General features: G+C 41.6%; 1 protein-coding gene across 1 annotated transcript in view; it reads left to right on the forward strand.

Moving 5' to 3' along the window:
* The window catches only part of CFAP61 (cilia and flagella associated protein 61), a 323,912-nt gene extending 304,908 nt beyond the window's left edge, over positions 1-19,004 (forward strand). The window contains exons 26-27 of the mRNA XM_019653120.1: positions 14,270-14,360; positions 18,445-19,004. Coding sequence (XP_019508665.1) covers positions 14,270-14,360; positions 18,445-18,645 — 292 coding nt within the window. The 3' untranslated portion in view covers positions 18,646-19,004. The remainder of the gene's footprint in view (positions 1-14,269; positions 14,361-18,444) is intronic.
* Positions 19,005-19,559: the final 555 nt, after the last annotated feature.

The following is a 19,559-nucleotide window of genomic DNA, read 5'->3' on the forward strand; positions in this document are numbered from 1 at the left end:
CAACTAGACTGAAGAACAAAAGGACAGCAACTTGTCTGTTCCCCTTCCCCCAGTTCCCCAGCACTGTTCCCATCCCCCCAATTCCCCAATAAAAATCTTCAAAAAAAATTTAAAAATTAAAATGTTGCTATTTCTACAAGAAGACTGGTTTGCTCTGGCAAGTCAGGAAGAAAGTTAAGACAGGTTAGGAGAAAATCCAGTCCACCTGGGCTACGGGAGGCCTGCACCTCAGCCCCAGCCCCTTTCCTGACCGCCATCTTAGTGCCTTCCACATACAAATGGGTTAGCCATTTGACTTAATGGGCTCACTGGACAAAATCATCAGGCAAAAGAACTCCACTTGATACTTTTAATTTCACTTTCATCAATTCAGACAAAAAAAAAAGAAAGGAAGAAAACGATGCCTCAGTTTAACTATTCCTATGTAATTTTTATTGATTTCCACATATTTAGTGCACAGCAAAACTTCATGAAGTCTTATTATGCAATTCCTCTTATTTATATTGCAGCAAAAATGAATAGCTGCTATAAAACTGCACCTAAATTAATTTATGCAGACACCCTTGAATGTAGGAAAAGCAGTTACCAAGGAGAAAAACTGCAGTTATGCCAAAGAAAGACATTATTCCAACTAAATGACAAACAAAAAGTATTTATTTTAATAATTTTTTTAGTCCCTAATTCATACCAGAAAGGATCTGAGGAAGCTTACACAAATATATACAATAGGATAATTAAGAACAACAGCAACAATAATAATAATAACAATACATATGGAAGCTTCCCCAGTGCAGGGCATAAAGCTTATAATTTCTTCTCGAAATGTGATAGTATCTCTTTGAAGTAAAGACCGTCATTATCCCCATTTTACTGGTATGAAGACTGAGGCAGGAAGAGGTTAAAGCTAACTAGCCGAATATTACATAAGCTAACAACTGGCAGAGCTGGGAGAAAATAGTCATCAATAAATGGGAAATTAAGGCAGAACAATAATGTGAAGCTGAGCCAAGGTAGAGAGACAGAGTTTTATTTAGTATATTCACACAGTTGGCTTTGAGTTCCTTTGAGGTCAAAGCAAGGAGCATAATGTTATCAGTGGCTAGATTTGTAAGGTTCATAAGATAAGTATATTCTATTTTCTAAGGTGAAGCCGTTTTTCCTGGGCTAACTATCCAGGATTCAGAAAACCAAATGGACAACAGACAGAACTTTTGGATGATCCTCTAAGAATAGTGTTTTTGTTTTTTGTGTTTTGTTTCTTTAAGTTTATTGGGGTGACAATTGTTGACAGTTACATAGATTTCAGGTGCACAATTCTGTAATACATCACCTATATATCACACTGTGTGTTCACCACCCAGGGTCAGTTCTCTTTCCATCACCATATATTTGACCCCTCCCCCCTTACCCTCTGGTAACCATTAAACTATTGTCTGTGTCTATGAGTTTTGTTTCTTCATTTGTTTGTCTTGTTCTTTTGTTGTTTTCAGTTTTGTATACCACATATCAGTGAAATCATATGGTTCTCAACATTTTCTGTTTGACTTATTTCACTTAGTATTAGAATCTCAAGATCCATCCATGTTGTTGCAAATGGCACTATTTCATCTTTTCTTATGGCAGAGTAGTATTCCATTGTGTATATATACTACATCTTCTTTATCAAATCATCTATGGAAGGACACTTTGGTTGTTTCCATGTCTTGGCCACTGTAAATAAAGCTGCAATGAACATCGGAACACATGTATCTTTATGGATAAATGTTTTCAGATTTTTGGGGTAGATACCCAGGAGAGGGATTGCTGGGTCATATGGTAATTCTATTTTTAATTTTTTGAGGGATCTCCACACTGCCTTCCATAGCATTTCTTGAAAATCAAGATTCCGCAGGTAGTGGTGGCAGGCGGTCTGTGTTCCATCCCCAGCATGATCAGGGCGCCAAATGATTCAGGACAACTGTGCTCTGATATTCTGAGCTCTTACAGACATAAGGAGCCTAAGAAAAACTTCTACTTGAGAGAGAGCATAGCCTCCTCACCTCAGTGTGGGGTGACAGGGCCTGTGGACTGGTCAGGATCTTCCCTTGGAGACAGTGCAGGGTATGTCCAGCTCACAGACAAATAAACAGGCCAGCTCCAGTGGGTGGCCTCCAGCAGACAGCAGCTTCCACTGTCTAAGCAGAGTAAGCCATTAAAAGCAGTGTCTCCCAACATCTCCGTGGCCAGACAGGGCTCCCAGTGCTTGGTAGGATGCTAGGCTTTAAGCAGTGTTAGTTTCTGGGTTCCTGGGTACACCAGGGTAACTGGACAGACTTCACCTCTCTAGATCCATAAGCTGACCAGCAGTAAGAGAGAGGTTGTTTACAAGCCATTCAGAAGATGACTGACTTCTGCCAAAGATTAACATTCTGGTTTTAGTGCCAGTGCATCAGAAACCATCTTTCCTCAGGGCATTAAACATCCATTATCTATTGAGGCCAGTTCTAGACTGTGACAACAAAACCATAGCTGAATTATATTCAGAGGATACTTGTTTTTCTGTTATCTAGGTCCTATAAGGTGACAATGACAACTGTTTATCAAATAACTAGTTGGTTTTGTTTTCAAAACCATTAATCTTACCTTTCTAGATCTGTCTTGAAGCAATAAATTGACTAGCTAGAGATTCTGGCAAACTCAAGTTGGATAGGAAATATTCACAATCAAACTTCCATTTCAATCTTCAGGGTTGTTTTGTCACAGTGTGTCACAGGGCTCCATCTGCTCATGTAATATGTAACATCCCTGAGTAAAGTCCACTGCCCCAGAAAAATGTAATTTAATTTCCAAACAAACCTTGGTTTAACTGGGAATACTTATTTGTTCCTATTCTTATTTTTGAAAACTGTATTGAAATACATGAATCCACTTTCTTTCATGGGCAGAATAAAATGACCAGAATGCATTACAGTGTGAACACAAATTGCTCCCTATTCTCTGCATTTAAGCCAACTCAGGCCAGTGTAGGACTCTGAGAACACCAGGACTTTGAGGTCACTGTCACTTATGGAAAATACTTTGCATGGACATTTCCCCCTACCCACCCCCCCAGATTGTTTAATTTTGGGACAGGTTTGAATGTAGAGTGATAGATATGAAGCTCTGGTAAGTTCAATTAAACACATTCTCGTAATTTTTGTAAATTTAACTTTAAGAAAGGTTTTTGTAAAAAATAGATGCTATGGAGTCTATTGAGTATTATAATAGACATAACATCCACTCTTTTTTTTAACTTCAGAAACTGAATCTTGATTTATAGGATATTACATTGTACCTAAAATAAGTGACAATGATTCCCAGCCTCCCCTGCAGCCAAGGAAGCTATATGAACAAACTTTAGCCAGTAAGATATAAGTAGAGGTGCTGAGTGAGACTTCTAGGAATTCTCCCTAAATGAGAAGGGAAAGGCCCTGTTTTTGCCTTTCCCCATCCAAGAACATGGATGTGATGACTGGTTCAAGCAGCCATTTTGCACCATGAGGCCAAAAGCCTTACTGATAGTACAGTGATCTGATGTCCATGGAACCACCATGCCAATACTGGACACCCAACCTAGACTTCCTTTATATGAAAAAAGGTACACCTAAGCCTTTTAAAAACTATAGTTATTTTGAAATTTTCTATAACTGCAATCAAATCTAACCTTAGCTAATGTAAGGGATACTGAGGAAACTGAGGTGATTCAGAAAGTTGCTAGAAAGGTTCAGGAATGAGCATAAGGAAATGAGATTTGGATGTGCAGTTGTTTAGAACACGAACTTTCAGGTCACACAGAATTACGGTTAAGACCCAGTGCATCATGTAGCTGTGTGACTGTGGGCAAGTCATTTAACCTCTCTGAATTCATTCTCTCATCTATAAAATGGAGCATCAAATCCCACTTTAGAGGACTGGAATTAGGATGAAATAGCGGGGCCGGCCGAGTGGCGTGATGGTTAAGAACTGGCTTGGGACGCCAGAGGGCCCTGGTTCAGATCCCACATGAGGGCCAGTGACACTGCCCTCTACAGCTAAGATGGTGAACAACAGCTCAACCTGGAGCTGGGCTGCCGTGAGTCGCCTGTGATGGCGTAGGCTGCAGCCCCTATGGCAGTGGGTTGCCATGGGCTACGGTGTGTAGCCAGCAGCCAGTGTGAGCGGTCAGCAGCTGTCGTGAGCAGCCGTCCAGAAGCCGGCGACTGATCTGCCTCGCCCGGGAAGAGCGCAATGATGGTGCCAACTTGGGCCAGTGAAGCAACATCCTCCACAACTAGACTGAAGAACAAAAAGACAGCAACTTGTCTGTTCCCCTTCCCCCAGTTCCCCAGCACTGTTCCCATCCCACCAATTTCCCAATAAAAATCTTTAAAAAAAAAGAAAAAGGATGAGATAGTGCACAGAAGCTATTTAGCACAGTGTCTGTGAGTTTGTGTCCCTAGATGAATACAACAGCAGCTCCAGCATCAAACTCTAATAGAAAATCATGTGTGCCAGAGTGTAATAAGCATCTGCCAGGAGGTGTGCTAGATTCCTTAGGCTGTAGAGCCACACATCTTACTAATTATGGCATAATTGAATCAGAAGAAAAAATGTAACAAGCACATCAAATCTGTGATTTCACAGATATTATTGCTTAGAAAAAGGCACAAGTAGTTATTTCAATTAAAAAAATGGCAAATTTGTTGAAAGGAAATTTGTAGTCTGTGCAAAAATTGATGGGTTCCCTAGTGACTGAAGTTTGGTAAACATGAGCCTAAGAGAAGCAGGCTGAGGCATGCATTGACAAAAAGTACAAAGAACTGGGGACAACTGGACCACAATTTTATTCCGAGTCACATTCTAGCCTTCGGCCTTCCGGAAGCGTACCCTGCGCAGCCTTCAGTGCTCTGCCGCTGAAAGTTTCTCTAACACTTCCGCCCCCACTCTCCCAACCCCAACCCCCTTGCCATGTGTGTACTTTTGGGGTGGGGCCCACATCTTCACCATGATTCCCTCTGTACTGACCTCTGGCACATAATGGGTTAATTGCAGAGAAAGGCCTTCTAGGTCTTTACCTTCCTTGCAGGTTTGCAAACACTGAAGTCAGGAGCTCTGGAAGACACCTAGGACAGAGAAAAGAAAAGAGGGCCTAGAAAAGTCCTCATGGAAACACAAAGGGGAAGGAAAGAGTATTTGTTGAAGGGTAGACTGAAGCAGCAGAGAACAGAGAACCAGAGGAAAGTTAGCATTGGAAATAAAGAAACAAGCTTTTAAAAGGCATCATTGGACCTATTAGGACAGATAGATGGAGGGAAGGGTGGACCAACGGATGGGCAGATAGATGGAAGGAGAAAGGAAGATAGGACATAGCACATGTACTCTTAGCAGGGAGAAGGGGATGTGGGGCAGGTGACTTCAGAAACGGTCTTTATAAACTTGCCTCTATCTCACCCAAACCCCTTCACCAGGCTTGGCACACCCAGATGCCTGCTGTGGCCCCTGTAGGCTAGGAGACAACAATGATGAACCACAGGGGGCATCGACTGAGCTGAATGCTGCCACATAACAACAAGAAGGACCCAGCATTGCCAAATCTGATTTTTTTAAAGAAAGATTGGAAATCCAATTTCCAAATGTTTTTCAGGCCAAAGCAAACACATATGTGGGTCACACCTGGCCTCTTGATTATATACCATGGTGTTTATCACTTCCTATCTTCTGTGTAATGGAATGTAAATGGAAGAGACAAGTCCTAGCAGCCATGTTCCAGCCCTCTGGACTACAAGGTTGAGACTCACCATTGAGTATAACCTACAACTGGGCGTTGAAGGAGAATTGTCTGCCTTCCACCATGAATCTAAGATGCTGTTAGTGCAAGAAAAGGAATGTACAGCTAGAATCTCATTCTCAAAGGAAAGCCTGCAGCTCACCCAGCTGCAGCTACCCCCACAAGGGGAAAAGGCAACTCTGGCAAGTTTTCAGCTCCAGCAAACCTCAATGCAGGTGTGAGTGGCAGCTGGGGATTCTCTTAACAGGTCTAAAAGCAAATATTGACCATTATCACAAAAGAGAAAACTAGAATGCTTTTTTTTAATGTCTTATAGTTTTCAGTTTACAGGTTCTTCACATCCTCTGTTAAGTTTATTCCTAGGTATTTTACTTTTGTTGCAATTGCAAAAGGAATTGTTTTCATTTCTTTTTCTGAGATTTCATTGTTAGTATATAGGAATGCAATGGACTTTTTTTAAGATTTTATTGGGGAATTGGGGACGGGGAACAGTGTTGGGGAATTGGGGAAGGGGAACGGCCAAGTTGTTGTCCTTCAATCTTAGTTGTGGAGGGCGCACCTAGCTCAGGTCCAAGTCCAATCACCATCCAGCCGCCCGTTGGCAGCTCACAGCCACTCAGCTCAAGGTGCCATGTTCAATCTTAGTTGCCGGTGGGCTTAACCCACCATCCCATGCGGGAGTCAAACCCACAACCTTGTTGTTAGGAACACGTGCTCTCTCCAGCTGAGCCATCCTGCCACCTGTTGGCAGCTCAGCTTAGGCACAGCTCACTGGCCCATGTGGGAATCGAACCGGCGACCGCGTTGCTCAGAGCTCGTGTTCTTAACCAACTGAGCCACTCGGCCGGCCCCTGCAATGGACTTTTGTACATCGATACAGCTACTTTACTGTATTTGTTTATCGTTTCTAATAGCTTTTTGGTGGAGTCCTTAGGGTTTTCTATATAAAGAATCATGTCCTCTGCAAAAAGTGACAATTTAATTTCTTCCTTCCCAATTCGGATCTCTTTTATATCTTTCTCTTGCCTGATTGTTTGGGCTGGGACTTCCAATACTATGTCGAATAACAGTGGTGATATGGGACAACCCTGTCTTGTTCCTGAACATGGAGCAAAAGGTTTTATTTTTTCACTGTTAATTATGATAATAGCTGAGGGTTTGTCATATATGGCCTTTATTAGGTTAAGGTATTTTCCTTCTATACCCATTTTATTAAGTGTTTTAATCATAAATGGTTGTTGTATCTTGTCAAAAGATTTTTTCTGCATCTATTTATATAATCATATGATTTTTGTCTTTTATTTTGTTTATGTGGTGTATCACATTGATCAACTTGCATACGTTGAACCATTCTTGTGCCTCTGGAATGAACCCCACTTGATCATGCTGTATAATCTTTTTAATGCATTGTTGTATTCGGTTAGCTAGAATTTTGTTTAGGATTTTTGCATCTGTATTTATCAGAAATATTGGTCTGTAGTTTTCTTTTTGTGTGTTATCCTTACCAGCTTTTGGTATCAGGGTAACGTTGGCCTCATAAAATTAATTAGGATGCATCGCCTGTTCTTCAATTTTTTGGAAGAGTTTGAAAAGAACAGGTGTTAGATCCTCTTTGAATGTTTGGTAGAATTCACTAGTGAAGCCATCTGGTCCTGGACTTTTGCTTTGGGGAAGGTTTTGGATGACTAGTTCATTTTCCTTACTGTTGATCAGTCTATTTAGATTTTCCAGTTCTTCATGATTCAGCCTAGGAAGGCTATATGTATCTAAGAACTTGTCCATTTCTTCTAGGTTATTGAATTTGGTAGCATATAGTCCTTCATAGTATTCTTGGATGATCCTTTGTATTTCTGTGGTAGCTGTGGTAACTTCTCTTTCCTTTCTGATTTTGTTTATTTGTGTCTTTTCTCTTTTTATCTTAGTGAGTCCAGCCAAGGGTTTGTCAATTTTATTAATCTCTTCAAAGAACCAGCTCTTTGTTGCATTAATTTTTTCTTTTTGTTCTCTAACAACCTAACAATACACCTTAAAGAACTAGAAAAAGAACAAATGAAACCCAAAGTCAAAAGAAGGAAGGAAATAATAAAAATTAGAGCAGAACTAAATGAAATAGAGAACAAAAAGACAATAGAAAAAAAGACAATAGAATGCTTTTCATTAAAAAAGAAAATCTAAAGGTCATAAAGAAAGGGATGTGTTTCTTCTCTACTCACCCACCTCCTTTTTCCTAACTATGGAGTAGTTTAGCAATTTCCAGTTGAGTCATTTGGATTCTGGGGAATGCAGCCTTGCTGTTCTGCAACTCTCCTATCTCCCTGCTAGAAGGACCTTGGCCTTGGAGTTGAGATGCAGGATTTGAAAGAACAATGCTTTTCTTTTCCCTTAGACATGCTGTGCTTTTTTCTAGGGCCAACTTCTTCCAGCATGTCTTGTTGATTTGCTTTTCTCAGCCCTCAGCATGACCAATGGCAAAGCTAGCTCCCAGGTCCCCTCTCCGACGATATGATTTTGTCGATAAAATAGGCGAATGACCAGATGAGGATGAGCTCTGAAGATGCTGATCAATTACTTAATGATTGGACCTTATCGACCAGAAATGGTTAATTCAGTTCAGTTCCACAAGTCAACATTTCCTAAGCTTCTGAGGAAAGTGTATATTTGCAAAAGTGGTGGAGAATTTAAGTCTTCCCCAAAAAACCAGGCCAGCCATTGACAAAATGAGCAGAGACAGTAATATCTTCTCTTTGGGCCCTGGATAATTTGTGTAAACTTTTTCTCACAGCTGTGTAGAAATGATGTTGTGGTATTAACACCCAAATCTACAGAACCACTTAGAACTCCCCTTGTCACTGTGTTCTTACCTGACCTTCTCCCCTGAAGTTTTCTAGGCTACCAGCTATGTAGGTTACTTAGTGGCTCTGGTTAGCCTTCCCTTTTTGACTATGTATTGGGAAAGAAGTTAAAATTTTCTAGTTTTTTAAAAATTCAAATATTCACATAAATATAAATTTCCCAAAAGCTCCTCACTAATGCTGATCATCCGTAGCACTTGGGGCCATTAATGCAGACCTGCCCCCTCAGCCTTGGTAAGGATTCCAGATGCTACTCTTCTTTCTACAGAGAAGGAGAGAAACCAAAACACAGAAGTCATTCAGTTTGGGAGGGAAAGAAACTAGGCCTAAAAGCTTTTCCTAAATAAAAGTTTTTCCTAACTAACATCCTTATATCAAAAGGAGATCAACTTTATTTGACTCAGTGTTGTAATCAGTTGCAAAATGAATTTGGTTAAATTCAAAGTAATTTTGGGCTGGCTGAGTGGCACGTTAGTTAAGAGCTGGCCTGTGATGCCAACTCTGAGCAGCAGGACCCCGGTTCAGATCTCACATGAGGGCCAGTAACACTGCCCTCTACAGCTAAGATTGTGAACAACAGCTCGACCTGGAGCTGGGCTGCTGTGAGTCGCTGGCGATGGCGTAGGCTGCAGCCCCTGCTGCAGTGGGCTGGCTTAAGCTACCGTGTGTGGGCGGCAGCCAGCGTGAGCTGCTAAGAGCCACTGCGAGTGGCCATCCGGTGGCCGGCGACCGATCTGCCTCACCTGGGAAGAGCGCAATGATAATACCAACATGAGCTAGTGAAGCAGCGTCCTCCACAACTAGACTGAAGAACAAAAGGACAGCAACTTGTTTGTTCCCCTTCTCCAATTCCCCAATGCTGTTCCCCTCCCCCAATTCCCCAACGCTGTTCCCCTCCCCCAATTCCCCAATAAAATCTTTTAAAAAATTCAAAGTAATTTTAATAATGAAGGCTGCCACATTTCTAGGATGATTTAGAGGAGCCCCAGAGGGGCCTGTGGCACTCTAAACCCCTCTCACTCACCCTAAGCTGGGTCACTATAGCTGGTGCAAAAGCTCTCCATGGAGAGGAAGGAGAGCAGCCCAAGCCTGGACCCTGCCCTCACCTGCAGGTCTCTTTAAGAGCATGGGTCCTACCTGCTCCTTCAGTCTTGAGAGGACCATCCGTGTGCCAGTTGCTGTGGGGACCCAGAGCACACAATGTGTAAGAGAACAAGACATGCATCAGGTTAGCTTTCCTGCAAGGTCAGAAGTGCCCCATGCAGTGAAAATGGTGCAGAGAAAATGAGTGGAAGCATTCAGCCAGAAGTTAGCTTCAAGGAAGAGGTTTGTGTTGGACTTGAAAATTGGATGGTACTGGGAAACACATAAACTTGAAAAGGGGTCCTCTGGGGCTGCAGAGACTACAGGAAGGCCAGGGTGCAGGGTATTTGGAGGGAGGGGAAGGTTGAGACTCTTAGAACCTCCACAAGAGGAGCAGCAAAGGGAGCAGCACATGGTCAGGGTGCAGTCTGGAGTGGGGGGAAGTCTGAACTAGAAATGGACTCCGAGGTTATGCCCCCAGTCAGCCCCGCCCCAAGCCCAGAGCACCCCAGTCTCCACCCCAGTGCAGAAGAGGGATGTTTGTAACCCACAGCTACTGTGGAAAGGGAGCTGACCATGCTTTCCAGAATTCCAGTTCCTGAGTAGCTGAAGTGACCCATGTAGGAAATGCTCAGCTGAGTGGCACTTGCCATCAAGGTTGGTATTGTCCTTCCCACGCAGGATCAAAAAAGAAATATAATGCAAGCTCATTTTTTTCCATAATGGTATTAAATTTGCCTCCTGTTGAATAAAATACATTGGCACCTGCTGGAAGGAGACAGTCCAGACGGCCCTGAGAGGTCTTGTCTGACTAGGGTTTGTCAACTAGGATGCTCCTCCTCATCCAGAATGGATCTGGTCCTGAAATCCTCAGTGAACAAAGCTCACCCCAGAAGAAATCAGAAGAAATGATTCCTTTTCACTGGTACCCACAACACCTTACATCTAACAACCACCCTACAAAATAGCAGCTACTTCATTCTGATGGGAAATATTGCCAATTCTGCATCTACTCAGGAGCCTTACCTGAGTCCTTTAAATGGGGGGGGGTGAGGAGGATGGGAGGGGGTTGGCAAGGGCATCTTAGAGACTGCAGATTATCTGCTAGCCATTTTCTCCATAAAGCCCATGCAGTTCTAAATGCCTTCGGATCAGAGTTGCAATGGGAATAGGAGACCTTCCAATGGTACTCCTGCTTTAGGGATTGGCAGAGTCTGAAATCCGTGTTTTACCCCTGGCTAAGGTGTCACTCTATACACATATAGCTTCATCCATGGGGCAGGCTGTGAGCAATCTGATGCTGCAGACAGATGTGCAGAAGCTGCTCTCCAGATGGGGTAGGAGCCTACGCGCTCCTCTTAGTGATGCACAGGCTCTCCTAGGTGTGGGAGCATTTTCATATGCAAATTGTCTCTAGGGACCACAACTGAAACTGCAATAGAACTGAAAACAAGCCTTCAGAAGTCAACTTATTGGTTTGGTTTCAAGGGTACTATTTCACTATCACTCTGTTTTAATGGAACCCAAGAGTTCTTTCTTGAAGAACAAAAAGAAAAATCAAAATAAAGCTCTATAAACCTCTTTCCATTTTATAAATAAAAATGCCTGCCACCAAAAACTTCTGGAAATATTGGTAGCAGTTTGATGAAAAATTGTCACCCACTGGAGAAGGACCCTAAAATGTTTTCTGTAGGAAGAAGTGGTGGGGAGTGTGGAAGAAATACTGGTAGAACACTGTGCAAACCATTGAATATACCGTGATGAGAATAGGGGTTGTCAAATACTGAAGTGCCATTTCTGCTGGATTCTGGTGTGAGGGGCCATGGGTAGTTTCAAAACCAGCAAAAGAAAGAATTTGCAATACATCCAACTTCCTCATCAGCGCGCGTGCGCACTCACATACCACCACCACCACCACCACCACCATACAGACAGTCTTAGCAGCTATATTTTCAGATGATTAAGGACCATTTCTCCAGCCATCTGTGTTTGGTTTTGTGAATGGAGGCTATGAATATGTGGGCATTAGACGGTGGAGCAGAGCCCAGGGTGGGCAGCAGTGTGACCCTAAGGGAAGTGGGGTTTCCCCAGAACTCCCTCTTTGAAGCAGTGAAGAGGGGAGAGTTGTGAAGGCAACAGGCAGAAAGACCTCCTGGGCACCTGGGTTGTTGGAACAGAGCTGGGCTGGGCAAGAAAAGCAGAGAGACAGAAGTTATGCCCCCTAGAGGGATGTGGCTGTAGACCTCGGAAACCAAGAAGGTGGAAATGCCTGCTAGTGCCGTGGAAACACACAAGGGGGAATCTCAGTAACTGGGGAAAGATAGTGGTAAATTTAAAAGGGCCCATTGGTGTCTAACTTAGGAATTATAATAGTTTCAAGATTTTCATGTCCACAATTCCCTGAAGCTTCTCTAGAAGCTGTTTAGGCCTATTAGGCAGGGACCATCCGGGCAAAGCTATGCTTGAGTGTCTGGACTTCAGCTACCATCTGAGATGGGTCAAAACATCACCCCACTGAGCCGATCCCTCCAATGTGGCCCGCTACACACCAATGTCTTTACTCCAAGAATTAGATGTTGGATGTTGGCCAGGGTTTCTCGGGGCTCAGAACTCCAGCCAGAACTCCCATCTACTTGACTGCATTCATTCAGTATTTGGTGTCCTTGAGTAACTCCAGAGATGAGCAGTCCTCTGACAAATTTCCATGAGGTACCCTTCTGGAACCCTCAGCCTTCCATGCTCTGTGGCTCAGGAAAACCATCCTTATTTTCATGCACGGCTTTCTCGCTGTTCCCATTGCAATTCCCACTTTCTTAATATTTCCTGTCCTGGGGCATTTTGCAGAGTTCTGTCACCTATTTATTTAGCAGAATTTATTCTATATTAATGAAAGACCAATCAAGGCTATTCATATAGAATGTATACAGTGCAATGTGCATTCATTCATTCATTATTCCTTCATTCATTCAATGAAGATCTACAGGATGCTTGTTGCAGGCAAGTGCTGAGCTAGACAGCCATGGAGCGATTACACAACAGATCTGACTGGACCCCTGCTTCTTGGGGCACCTATCACCTTCCTGAGTTCATCTCCTACCACTCTTTGTTTATATCCCGCCTCCTGAATGGTCTAGGCACACTCCTGCCTCTGGTGTTTGCACCTGCTATTCCCGCTCTCCAGAAGCCACCTCCTCCAGATCTCTTCATTACTTATTCTCCTCTTCCCCTCAGGGTTTTACTCACTAAGTCACCGCCTTAAGTGACAGCCTTTCTTTAGCCTCCTGTCCTTACTTGATTTATGTTTTTTTCTAAGCAGTCTCATTTTCTAACATCGTATATATTTATCTATTTATTGCTTGAATATAAGCTGCATAGTAGCAAGGGTGTTTGTCTGTTTGGTGCCTGCTGTTTCCCTGGTACCCAAAACAGTGCTGGGAACATAATGGGGATGGATTAAATGTTAGTGGAATTAACAGTTGGATGAATATGTGACCTGGACAACAAAGTAGGTAACTAAGCATGAAATTGGGTCATATTCTGGTAAAGCAAATAGGTGATAGGTAATAACCACCATAGCTGTCCATGCTGATCATAGCATAGACTGTTGTCATTAGAGTTGTCTTTTAATGCCCCAGTGGTCCCTGGGATGTGTTAGCTCCTTGCTCAAGAATGAACTTTAAGTCTTGGGAAACAGAAGGTGCCCATCTTCACGTGGGCATAAATTTTTCCTTCCCCTGTGCACACACATGACATCCATTACCAGTAACAGGAATGACAGACTCACATCCAGTGAGAGTGAAGCCTACATAATCGATGTGTCTCTAACCCTGAAGAAGTGAAGTTTCCTGTTTCAAGGCACTCAGCATTAAAATAAAGTAAGAGTTTAAAACACCAATAAATGTTCTTGGTTATTCCAAGAATGCATCAAATTTTCAGCAATCATCTGTAAATAAAGGATGGCCATATTGTCCTCCATCTAAGAAAGCATTTATTCAAAGAGTTTTCAGTGAAAAGTTAGCAAATATAAAAACCAAAAGAGCTGCACTCCTAAAAGAGATTCAATTAAGCATCAGTACAATTGTACGAAGACCGTGTTGCAACACCAAGGTGGCCTGTTTTTCTGGTCATTATTAATCCAGAAACCTTAATGATGAACAACATTTGTGTTATTGTCTACCCAAATTTAATTTGTTTATGCAGCAGTTCAGTTAATCCTGCAATCTGTTTTTCTCAAACGAGGACAGATAATGGAGACACCGTTCTTTACAAGTCTTCAGGCTTTTAAATTCTGATAAAATCAGGATTCTTCACTGGGTCTTGCCCCAGCTCTGAATTAAACCACTTTAAATGTAATTATGGAACCTGGCCTTACATCAGGAACATCCATTTAAAACATTGATTGGCCAGGCTGTTCCACGAGGCATTTTATGAGCAAACGATTGCAATGGGGCCAGGACTGTAATTTATAAAGGCAAAAAAAGCAGGTAAATACTTTATTAGTGGTAATGAGAGGGTTTCCAGCTAACTGAATCTTTTCTTTCCTCACTAGCTACTTCACGGAGCCGTGGTGTATGGCCCTCTTTCACGATCGTTTTATTGATCTCAGGAAAGAGTTACGCCAAATCTTAACCTCCAAGGAGGTAAGAGTGATTAATGGGTATGTGGGTTATTCCTTGCAAATTATAAGCAGCTTACAGTTGTTGATCATTTAGACTTTTCCTACAGTCCCACTTTATGGTTTTACTTTTAAAACCAACTCTACTTTGTATAAGCTAACTACAGAGCATGTAACATGGACAGTGATATTCAAGGAAAGTGGATTATTAAAATCCTTTTATGAGGGACAAATTTCTTTTTCCTTTCCACAAGTAACTGCATTTTCAGTATCAGCTAACAACGTTGGCTGAAAACTGGATGTGAGTTGTATCTACTTGCCCTCAAGAATGAAGATTGCATTCCTTTAGTTTCTGTCTGTATTTGCTAGTCATTTGCTAAACATTTGTGTGCATGTGTTGTTTTGAACATGTAAAAAGAAGTCATAAGATGTCCAAACACACTCCTTTTATGACTAAAACTTCTTTCTCAAAGCAATACAGAATCAACTAGAAGTTGGGCTACATATCCCAAAGGCTCTATGCTTGGCTAGAAATTTGACTCTGCAGTGTAAATAATAAAGTATTTGTGAAAATTAAAATTTTTCCTTTTAACACTAGAGTCCTTGGCAGAGTTGGGGAAAGTTAACATCTATCCTCAGAAAGTGGTCAAGGATGCACCCCAGGCTCTCCCTTGCTTCACTCAGACAAGAGCTGAAGCACAGCTGAGCTTCTACCTCGTTTACTGTCTAAACGAGCAAATCCTCCATCTCTGTTGTCATTCCACTGGAGAGTACCCACACCCCCTGGAGGTTCCCGTGGTGTGGGCTGCCATATTGAACAGCACAGATGCAGATCACATACCGATTCCCTACCATTTTAGTCACAGCATGCACCACTTCACTTAGTCCTAACAAAAAACGTCTCAGGTGGGCAGAAGTACTATTATCATCTCCACTTTACCAATGAGGAAGCTAAAGCTGAGAGATTTTAAATGACCTGCCATGGGTTACATAGCTAGTCAGTTGTCAGTAAGCTTCAGACTCAAGGATCTCTCACTCAAAAGACGAGAACATAGGCGCTGAGCCGCATCAGGCCAAACCGCGTGGCTTGGTGCCCTCTTTCACTGCCTACCTCGTCACGCCCCCTGCTTTTCAATTTTATTCCTGGAGTCCAAGCTGGGAAATTTAAATAATTTTACTAATCTAAAGTAGATTCAGATTGAGAAAAATAGCTTTGAAATTTAAACCAAACTCAATTATCTTTAGGATCCACATAGGTAGGACCCTGGTAGGTAAATATACATGAAAGAAATAGAGGGAACTGTGGCTACAGGTCAGACAGTTCCCTGCAGTTCATCCTGAGACTGCGAGGAAGTCAGCTCCGGTTGAAGTCAGTCCAAGTTGTAACCCTGGTGCTTACTAAACTCCGCTCAGCTCCTCACGTACCACATTGATTCTAAAAATGTAATCTGCAGCTCACAGCTGTCCCATACTAAAGATTCATTAGTTTTCTAGTTATCCCATCAAAACTCGGTGCCTAAATCCTCTAAACCCCAGATCTGAGCTCCACAGCTAACATTTTGCACAGGGCCAAAGGGTTTTAGGTGTCAAGCTTAAAAGGAAAGCTTTCCCTTCACGTTTCCAAGTAAACTGTCAAACCCAATAACTCACTTTTCATGGTACTCACTGAGAACCTTCAACCTTTACCAATGCACAGACATTTGCTGTGGATCAGTTTACTATGAATAAACTCAATGTGGACAGCAGGCTCTTTCAGTAAATCAGAAGTGATCACGGACATTAGCAGAAGACACATTAAGGATTCCCCAGCCATTTTTATGGGTTTTCTAGGTTTCCAGAAAGTGAAACGTCTGGAAGAAAAGCCTCTGCTTGACAGCCAGCCAAGCAACACCATCTCCTGGTTCTTTCGTTTCTTTTCCACGTCCACTTACGCCTGTAGTTTTCTATTGTTCTGTTTTCACATTTGCATTTGTCAAGTGGGAAAGGCCACAGGAAGAGATGGTGTGTGCAGTGGTGTCTGCCTCTAGCTCAGATACCTGTGGAACAGAGACTAGCTGTTACCACCTCAGAAAGCTGTGGGAGGAGATATGTGCAAGTGTACGAGGCCTGACACTTAAGTTCGCGAACTTGTTGCAACGACGTTGCTAACTTTTTAGATACCAGATGGATTATTCATTATGAATTTGTACCAACTGGACAAATAGTTAACCAAGTTGACTATTTGGAAGTGCTGAAAAGGCTACATGAAAAGTTAGACGACCTGAACTTTTTGCCAACTATTCATGGCTCTTGCATCACGACAATGCACCAGCTCACACAACATTGTCTGTGAGGGAGTTTTTAGTCAGTAAACAAATAACGGTATTGGAACCCTCTCCCTACTCACCTGATCTGGCCCCCAATGACTTCTTTCTTTACCTGAGGATAAAGGAAATATTGAAAGGAAGACATTTTGATGACATTCAGGACATCAAGGTTAATACGACAACAGCTCTGGTGGCCATTCCAGAAAAACAGTTCCAAAATTGCTCTGAAGGGTGTACTAGGTGCTGGCATTGGTGCATAGCTTCCCAAGGGGAGTACTTCGAAGGTGACCATAGTGATATTCAGCAATGAGGTATGTAGCACATTTACTAGAATGAGTTCGCGAATTTAATTGTCCAACATCGTAAAACATGAGCCCAAAATTCTTCAATAATTTTTGTAAGGTCATTGCTTTTGTTTGATACAATTCTCCTGAAAAATTAAGGCAGAAAAACTAACCTCATATATAGTGCAGAATATATTGCTTGGGGACATGCTGGTGTCACTCAAATATTTTACCACCTCTAATATTTAGTTCTGGGCATCAGTTGCCTTTTTCTTCTCTTACTGCCTATGTTGAGCCGATTTGAAGTCCTGGCCCCACTGACTGTTCCTCCAAGTGGTATGTGTACAATCCTGTCACCTAGGAATGTCTTGCTAAAATAACAAGTGATAATTTCCTTATGTCTCCATATAGTTTGAATCTATTTTTCTATCTATAAGTTCTTACTATTAATAAATTAATGATCCAGTAGAACTCTGCAAGTTACCCACATTTTTTTCTGTTCAAAATAAAAATTATTGAAAGTTCAAATAAATATGGCATCAAAGTCCGCATGGTTCTTCCTTTAGGGTAATTTTCAATTATCATGGTGTTCAGAAAGCACACAACTCAAACTGTGGTGAAGTGCTTTTTATAACAACCCTGGGTCGATAAGCAATGAAGCAAATATTGTAGAACATTAGCAGTAGAATCCAGGTAATGTGTGTCTGGGTGCTAACTGTACAATTCTGTCAACTTGCTCTGTGTTTGAATACTTTTATAATAAAATGTTGGAAAAATCCCTACTATATTAGAGAAATGTACAGCATATGATTCTCAACTTCACATAACTGTATTCTCTCTGAGCCTTATCTTTAGAGATATCAATGAAAGTTAACTTTGCTAAGAATTTATTCTAAGGTTTTTAAATCCTTTTCCTTAGGAATTCTAACCAAGTAAAGTAAAACATCTAGGAGTTTTCATGTAAAAATGTTTAATCACTTCCTTATTTTTAAAATAAGCATGATCTGCAAATAATTTTTATCTGAAAATTAAGAGCTTAAAATTACTATTCTTGGTGAACCTTGAGAATGTAATGCTAAGTGAAGTAAGCCAATCACAAAAAGATAAATACCATACAATTCCACTTATGTGAGGTACCTAGAGTAGTCAAATTCATTGAGATGGCAAGTAGAATAGAGGTTGTCAGGAACTGGGAGGATGGGGAAAGGGGAGTTGTTGTTTAATGGGTACAGAGTTTCAGTTTGGGCGGATGAAACATTCTGGAGATGGATGGTGATGATGGTTGCACAACAACAGGAATGTCCTTAATGCCGCTGAAATGTACATTAAAATATGGGTAAGGTGGTAAATGTTATGATATGTATAACTTGCCACACTTTAAAATAATTTTTTTAATCTAGGAAAAATGACCATCCTTGGAGAACTGAACACCATCCTTTCCATTTTTGTGAAACTGCCCTCTTTTTGTGGGGCTCAGTGCAAATCATTTCTGTATCTGGCCTCTTACTGTATTTTCCAGGAAGAAGAACTTCCTTCCATAGAACAGTTAGCCCGTCAGATAGAAGATGAGGAAATTAACCTGAAAGAGAAGCCGAGGAAATACCTCAGAAGAGTTTTCCAGGAAACCATCTACAAGACGCTGGTGGAGAAGCGCATCCTTGACTACCTGCATTATAATCACTACCACCTGCCCATGTACGCGTGGCCAGGCATCATTTAGTTGTCTCCACTTTATTGTTTTCACACATGTAGTTCCTGGAAGCATTCTGTATAAATAGGAAACCTGGCTTGACAGCCCACCAAGCACCACCGCCTCCTGGTTCTGTCGCTTCTTTTCCACATCCATTTACACATCTATCATCCCAGTAGGTGGCGCACAGCCGTGCGTCTGTGTTCTGAGCCAGAGAGATGCTTTTCTAATAACAGATATGTTCCTGTGCAGAATAATCCATTTTAGCCATAAAATGAGATCGTACTGTATAAAACTTGTTTTTACCTTGGGTGTGACTCTGTTTGATTTCCTGAAATGTTCTGCAGCCAATTTTGTTAATTCTTCACATGTTTTATTATCCAGTAATAATCCTGGGTGATAAAAAAGAAAAATTTGTGCCCACAAAGGAAAATTAGCAAAACAGAGGATGAGAAATTAACTCTGTAATCCAACATCAGAGGGACTTATTGTGTAAGAAAATTTGTCAACTTTTGAAACAAGGAGGCTTTGACCACGATCCTTGTACTTCTACTTCATGTTGGAAATTATGAGCATGAAAAACTGGAAGATAACACACAGACTCACACACAGGTTTTACACCAGAAAACGCTAATGCAAAATTAATCTAGTTGATTTCCTTTGACCCTTAGCACTGTTGTTTTGCATCAATGGCCTAGAACATGTCATCTGTAATGTGGGTCAGAGACCCTCTTTCTTATATATAAAGCAAATTAAGTGTGTACTAAAAACCATACAGACTCAGGAACAACAAATAAGATTGTTTTCTTTTATTTGGATTTCTTTTAGTTGATAGTGTGACACTATTTGTGACTGAATTTTACCAGCAGGGCTTAAAATTGGTTTTCATAGACACAGTTCCTCTTTTTGTTCAATTTTTTTGTATTCATGTTAATGTTTAGCAA

Source organism: Hipposideros armiger, unplaced genomic scaffold (assembly GCF_001890085.2).
Source record: "Hipposideros armiger isolate ML-2016 unplaced genomic scaffold, ASM189008v1 scaffold_195, whole genome shotgun sequence".
Taxonomy (NCBI): Eukaryota; Metazoa; Chordata; class Mammalia; order Chiroptera; family Hipposideridae; genus Hipposideros; species Hipposideros armiger.